The sequence below is a fragment of the Sinocyclocheilus rhinocerous genome, unplaced genomic scaffold, assembly GCF_001515625.1.
Source record: "Sinocyclocheilus rhinocerous isolate Xijiao unplaced genomic scaffold, SAMN03320098_v1.1 scaffold303, whole genome shotgun sequence".
NCBI lineage: Eukaryota > Metazoa > Chordata > Actinopteri > Cypriniformes > Cyprinidae > Sinocyclocheilus > Sinocyclocheilus rhinocerous.
In genome coordinates, this window is record NW_015656152.1 from 946,370 (window position 1) to 954,228 (window position 7,859).

Below are 7,859 nucleotides of genomic sequence, written 5' to 3' on the forward strand. Positions count from 1 at the left end.
AACTTTACAATCCGTATCCTGTCTCATGTATTCGCTCAATCAGTGTTTCAGCCGTGCAAAGACGTCAATATAACAGCTTGTATACAATTCATGTAACATCACATTTACCTCAGAAGGCATATTTGGTAAACATAAACTCGATAGTCAGCCAGAAAAATAAACTGTAGAGAGGAGCATTTTGCTAAATATATGCACCATATATATCATTATAATTTTTTACCGTTCTTTAATGCTTTATGTTTGAATAAATCCATCCACGTTTTTTTTATGACAGCCACTATTTAAATGTGTATATTTAAAAAAAATAAATAACTGAAGTAATTGTAACTTAATTATTATAAAAAACTTCATTAATTGCAATTTAAGCAGTTGTACAGCACCAATCAGTCAATTTTAACCTTCAATATTATAGTAATGTAGTACCAACTGACTCTCATGTATATTTTACAGCATTAGTTGAGTTTTTTTTTCCTTGAGAAAATTTGGCATGTACTGTACCTGATATGTATCCAAAATAATCGATATTGAATCGAATCGAATTGGTAATCGAATCGAATCGCAAGCTTGTGAATGAGAATCGAATCGAACTGTGAAATATGTGTCAAAACCCAGCCCTACATTTTAGTATAAAGGGTCATATATTTCTGTTAAAATTTCTTCAAGTTAACAGTTTTACTTTCAGTTTCTGTGTTTTAGTATTTGATGGTAGTTTTTTTCTCAAATGAAACTGTAAAGCTGGTGAAGTGACTCTCAGAGCAGCTCTGGAGATGAAGTTCATGTGCTCATATATTGAGACGGCAGATAATGAAAACACTGTGAGCAACATATGTGTTTGAGTTTGAGACCAAACTCTGCCATTTATTCACTGAGACATGCAGACATATTAGTGACCTGCACTGGCTGTTGTCACGTTTATTTCTGCTACTGTGTGATCGGCTGTTAGATTAATCCATATTGAGTAAAAAATGTCCAAAAATTAAACACATTTCTGGCCCTTCCATTCTCATTAATGTGATGCAAAAAAGCATCAATTTTCATTATTAAAACATTAATGATGTTTAAATTGCAACACATTTAAGAATCATGAGGGAAAGATGTCATTATTAAAAAAAATGTTGTTAGTACAAAATATAAATGACTTTTTTTTTTTTTGGTTTTTAGGAGTAAATGAGTCAGATAGCATCTTCTTGTGAAATTCAACCATTTTGTATCTGCAGTTACCCTGAACAAAAATCAAATAAAACCTGTAAGTGTAGCTTAGTTGATGCAACGATCACGGCTGCAATGCAACTGCCATCGACATCTGATATGTATACACAGGCCAAAAGTCATTGTGAATAGGCATTCCCAACCCAGTTAACTTGGGTAAAAAGGACAAGCCAAGCACAGATGAGGGAATGAGAACAGGATGTTCTTACCTTCTCTGGTCTCAGTAAAACCCAACAGAACTGCCAGGCCTGAGGAGACACTTGAGCCTGCATCAGCCATTTCTGAGCCAGATTCTTATTCTCAATGTTGGGATCATAATAGAGCTGATGCAGGGCCTGAAAGAGACACACACACACACACACACACAAACACACAGAAAGAGACAGTTTTAGACAGTGATACATTGCACTCTAGCCATTATGGAGCACATGGATACAAACTAATAACGCTTTATTAACCCCAGGGTTCCTCCGGGGCAGTTTAGCAGACACGCAACATATATGAAAGCATGTGCAGTTAAAGTGATGCTCGAGGTCTCAAAACTGCTGATGCATGAAACTCATGCCGTCATTTATGCAGGTGAAGCGTTTAATATGGTGACAAATAACAGCTAATAATGATAATCATTAAATACATTAATCTATCTATTAGGGGTGTGCGATATTGACAAAAAATTATATCTCGATATTTTCTGGGATTCTATCTATCTATCTATCTCTACACAAACTACAATTAAAAAAAAACATTTTTGTTACTTAAAATAAACGTTAAATGAAATTAAATAAAGTATTAAAAAAATCTTAAATATACTAAAATAACTAAAACAAAAATCTAAATTAATTTTAAAAAACGATACAGGAACATAAAAAACAAACTACTAAAAATGACAAAAACACAAAATTTAAAAAAATGAAAGTTGAAAATATAAAAAACTAATTCAAAATATTAATAAAAACTACAATAGCAACTCAATTCTTATTATAATTAAGATATTTTTTTCAGGACTTCAAGTACAGCATTTATCTGAAATAGTAATGTTTTGTAACATTATAAATGTTTTTACTGTCACTTTTCTTCAATGTAATACATCCTTGCTGAGTAAAAGTATTAATTCCTTGAAAAAAAAAATCATACATATTGTCATCAGCCAAAATGTCTATATCACTACACCCCTAATCAACTGTGTAAATGAAGCAGACTAAAACCAAAAAATGTAATCTAAGATAAAAATCTAGTAAGTTTAGAGAGGAATTAGATTTGTGTGTCACAGCACAACAGAAACCCCCTGAGAAGCAGCCATCTGTCAGAGTAAACCAGGTGACATGACAAAACCAACTGTGTGCGGTCAGACCGCCATAGATGCTTTGAATTCTGTACAAAGGAAGAACGGATAAAAATAAATAAGGTACAAATGTTCATTTAAGCGGCTACATCTTTTGAAACAAGGGTTTCTATGGCAACTCTCTATTCTGCACAAACTCATTCTTAAAGACCAGCGCTGAATGACTTTGGTCCATTGACATGGTTACCGCATCCGATCTTGCCTGTGTGTGTGATGACTCACTCATTCTGTAGGATCCATTTTACCCAGACGTCTATTAATCACTCGTTTTATCTGATTCTATGAGCTACGCTACAGGCATTGTCTCTATCAGTATAAAGTCTGCTCCACATTCTGGCTAAGAACCACCCACTGAGACAGGAAGAGATGTTTGAGATCAAACATTAAGCGACCAGTTACTGATTTTGAAGGTGATGCATATGGACAGGTAAGTCAGAAACTGGATATGTTTCTGACTTACAAACAGGTGTGACCAATGCGCAAAACTACACATATTTACAAACTGACTAGTCGTGAGTTTGATGACTAGTCAACTAACAGTCTTAAGCCGGGCACACACTGTACGATTTTGGTCATGATTTGGCCGTCTGAGACAAATTTCGCAAATCCTAAAAGATTCCTCCGATCCTAGGCTAAAATCTGTAGTCTTTGATCGTTAGTTTGACATGTTTACCAACAGCCGATTAATGACCGTTGCGATTAAATTTGACCTCAGACGAAATTCTGGCAGTGTCAGTGTCTGTCTGGCAGTATCCGTTTTTAACGCGTCTTCACTGTCGTACAGTCTGACATTAATGATAACGGAGATCCCACAGTGTGACAAGAGGATCATACTCATATAGTGTGACAAGCAACAATCGTAAAGGACTATTATAAATCGCACAGTGTGCACCAAGCTTGAGAGGAAACCCTTATTAATGAGGCTGATTTAAGTTGAATTTAAAGATGCAACTACTATGTATAAGATAAATAAAATAAATAACAGAAAACTAAAAGAAACACATAAATAAATATGAAAAATTACTTATTATAAAATGCATAAATAAAAGAAAATAAATAAATGTTTAAAATAAATAAAATATACAATAAAAATCTAATATATAAATATTAAAATTACTTAAAAATACATTTAAAAAGCATAATTCAATAAATGAAGTGTTAGAAATGCAAACACTATTTTACATAAAACAGTCAGTGTAAATAAAAGCAAGTAAAAATGCAAAAAAGTCAACTACTGTTTAAAATAAAAGAAATAAACAATAAAATTAAATATACAAATAAATTAATCATATTAATTAATAAATATACAAATAAATACTTAAAAAAACAAATTAAAATTAAATAAATGAAGCGTTAAGGATGCAATCACAATTTTAAAATAAAAATGTAAATAAAAGCAAGTAAAAATGCAAAAAAAGGTCAAATGCAACCACTGTTTAAAATAAATGAAATAAACAATAAAAATAAATATTTAAATATTTAATAATATAAAAATGACTTATTACAAAATGTATACATATAACAATCAATAAATAAATGAAAAGTGTCAAAGATGCAACCACCATTTTAAATGAAATAAAACACATTTAAAAAAAAAAATACATAACTAACCAACCTCAGTAACAACTGTTCAGTTGCTGGATAACTAGTTCACCATCATGACCCACCCATGCATAATGTACAAGGACATTTTGTTTACTTGCTACTAAGGGTCTCAAACCAAAGGTTTGTCGCTATGAAGCTCACAAATGTTAGAAAATTAAATGACTAGCTGCTCCTCAGAAACACTCATTTTTCAGCTTAGTACTTTGTAAACGCCTTGTTTCCCGGTGGACTATTCAAAACCTGTTCACCCTGACTCGCAAACACTGCATGAAGCCAAACATTTGAAGATCTTTGGGACGGTGTTCAACAGCCCATCTGGAGTGATCGGCAACGGTTGTTCTGACATCATCAGCCATGTGTCTGTGAATTTTACATCTCAGAATATTTGTGTTTTGAGATTCATTCCCATTGAGTCAGAGGTAGATAATCACAAATTACCCGATTCCTCAGTAACAACGAGAAACAGCACTACAGCAAAATGCTTCTAAACAGAAGAAATTGTTACATTATAAGAGATGCTTTTTGACCTTTCAGCACTAATCAATCAGATAAATGTGTGTATGTGCCTAAAGAAGAACAGCGAGATGTGGCTGCCGACTCCTTTGAACAGGCAATGGTTGGAAAAACATATCAGGTTGCCCTTGACAACCGAATCCCTGCACACAACCCAAGAGATATAATTAGCAAAGCTAACGGCCGAGCCAATCAAGACACAATAGTGGAACATGACAACACGCAAACACCCCAGATACCCTCTGTGAATAATCAAACACACATTCACATCTAAAGTCAAGCATCTAGCTGCATCTAAAAATGAAAAGGTTTCTTGTGATGAATTTTACAGCAACATTACGTTGAGCCCAGATAATACACATAAAAACAAATCACTCAATCTGAATTGTTTTGTGCATAATTAACATGAACATTACTCAGGATATTTAAACATGGGGTTTTATTCGAGTGATGTTTCTCTCCTCTGCAGACGGTTACGCCTGACCATCACACAGCCCAGAACAATACACAATAAACACACACAACGACCTCTGTGTGTGTCTGCTGCCGAGAGACTGAGCGTGAAAGAACGGCTGAGACAGTGACGTCCTGATACAGGTGCTATTGCACGTCTTTTGAAAAAAGAGGCAGAAATGTATTTTCGGCCTTCTTTCTATCTGACACGGAGTTAAAATAATCAGCACATATAAATGAAGGAATTTACTTCAAACCTTTTTAAGATTTCAAAGCTGAATAGATGATTTATCCAGTCTTCAGTGTCACATGATCCTTCAGAAATCATTCTAATATGTTGATCAAGTTCCCAATTATTATTTGTGCTCAATTATTAATAATGGTTCTTATTTTTATCTACGTTGAAAACAGGTTTTGTTTGGATGATACATTCTTTTTCCAGGATTCTTTGGAATAGAAAAAGATGAAGTTCAAAAGCTCAACATTTATATTAAATTGAAATCTTTTGTAACATTATAAATGTCTTTACTGTCACATTTGATCAATTTAATGTGTCCTTTGCTGAACAAGTTTTATTTTTTATTTTTTTATATCACTTACCTCAAACTTTTGAATGGTACTAGCATATAACCATTTCCACAGAAACATGAAGCAGCACAACTGTTTTCAACATTGATAATAATAAGAAATGTTTCTTGAGCAGCAATTCAGCATATCAGAATGATTTCTGAAGGATCATGTGACACTGAAGACTGGAGTAATGATGCTGAAAATACAGCTTTAATCACAGAAATAAATTACATCTCAAAACGTACTCAAATAGAAAACAGTTCTTTTAAATTGTAAAAATATTTCACAATTTTACTGTATTTTTGATCAAATAAATGCACTTTTGGTGAGCATAAGAGACTTGTTTCAAAAACATAAAAAATATGCTTTTAGTTCTTTTATCAATTCCAATGTGATATGGCAAAAAATGACAAAACTGACATGGACCTTGACATATTCCACTAAAGAATTAACATGAGTGCTGCTAAACCCTCCAGAATGTCTTTATTCACAGACTTACAATGTAAATGCATTACTGTAAACACAAACTGAGGGATAATTTGAAATTATTTTGAGCAGCAATCAAGTGCATTCCTTTAAAAAGACATTACTGACACCATGTTTGCTATTAACGAGATTAAAAGCAGAACAGAGCGTTTGTCGGGACTGACAGCGGCGGTCCAGGATAAAGATGAGAAACCCTCCACCAGGCAGAGATGAGACGGACGGGACACCACCCTCTCTCCGCTCCTCATCCTCACGGATGGATCAATACTGCTCTCTTTTCTCTAATCCAATCTAATGTTGAACACCAGTTTCACATTTGTAGCCTGATCATCAGAGATCAGCTGCATTACAATCACATACAGATAGAATTACCCTCAAAAACAGACAGAGCCATTAAACTGACAGACATTCGGCAACAAAAGCAGTCAAAATAGAGAGCTAATAAAGAGAGAACAACTTAAACATCACAATTCTGTAGCGCTCTACATGGGTCATTCTCACAAAACCTGTCAAGATGATCCCAGCACAACTTTAAAAGAAAGGAATGGGAAATTATATGCTGCCAATGTAAAATTAAGTATTTTTTTTTAGGACTATTAATATTTTGTGCATTGGGACACTGTTTTCGTGACAATTAAGCACATTAAACACCATAATCTCTTTTAAAACATCTAATTCTCATTACTATAATGGGAAAGAATAACAATATTTTATTTAATTTTTCATCATGGCAGTACTGCCTTGGTTTACGTTGGTTTAAAAAATACAGTATCATTACAAATTACAATAAAAAGTAATGTAAATATATAAAATGTCAAACAAATGAATATAAGTATAATAAAATAATGGTCCTAAAATAGGATTTATTAAGTGCTGTATATATATATATGAACAATTTCTTCACATGTACATAAATTATAAATAAATAACATGAATTTATTCTCAACTCAAATCAACAACATTTCTAAGTCTTCCCTAAGAGTAAATGAACATTAAATAACGTACTAAATACAACATTAATGATTAAAAGCATGTATATTTACCTTTTCCACGTTTTCCACGGTGAAGTCTGCGGCTGTGTCCGGATCCATGGCTGTGTTTACAGCAACACACACCTCCTCTAGTCTCTTGAACACAATCTATCACCTTACGCTTTATAAGAGTACTGATGATTAATATAACTGTGACAATATCTGCTGATTAATCTCACTGAGGTGAATTTGATTCGGCCCGGCGCGCGATCAGGCCGGTCCGCGCGAGCTCATGTATCTCATTCTCATATTTCGCTCATGATAAAAACCCCTTTCGTATCTCAGATGAGCGATAAATATGACCGTATGTCACATATGTGTGTCCGCGGGTTTCTTTCCGGTCCCTGTGATCCGGTGTGCGCGTGTCCTCCCTCTCCCGTTCTTGTCGGTCTGACTGGGACTGATTCGACACGCGCTGTGCGTGCCCAACCCTCTGCCTTCATTAAAAGGAGAAAAACACTATTCCCAGTTAAAATATGTTTCAGTATTATTCCGTTTTTTATTCTTTTTATGTGTATATGTTAAAAAAACATGAATAATTTAATTGTAAAATTGCTGTGTTGATTGAATGCAGATATGTCGGTTTTCCTTTTATCAAATGAGTTGGCTTTCTGCTCCATAGAGCTCTGATTTTTGATATTGAGTTTTTA

At 33.8% G+C, this 7,859-nt stretch overlaps 1 protein-coding gene across 1 annotated transcript in view; it reads right to left on the bottom strand.

The window, feature by feature from the left end:
* LOC107719407 (importin-13-like) overlaps window positions 1-7,652 on the bottom strand; it is a 43,104-nt gene extending 35,452 nt beyond the window's left edge. The window contains exons 1-2 of the mRNA XM_016526820.1: window positions 7,222-7,652; window positions 1,419-1,544 (exon numbers count right to left, since the gene is read on the bottom strand). Of these exons, the coding sequence (XP_016382306.1) occupies window positions 1,419-1,544; window positions 7,222-7,269 (174 nt within the window). The 5' untranslated portion in view covers window positions 7,270-7,652. The remainder of the gene's footprint in view (window positions 1-1,418; window positions 1,545-7,221) is intronic.
* Between the last annotated feature and the right edge of the window lie 207 nt (window positions 7,653-7,859).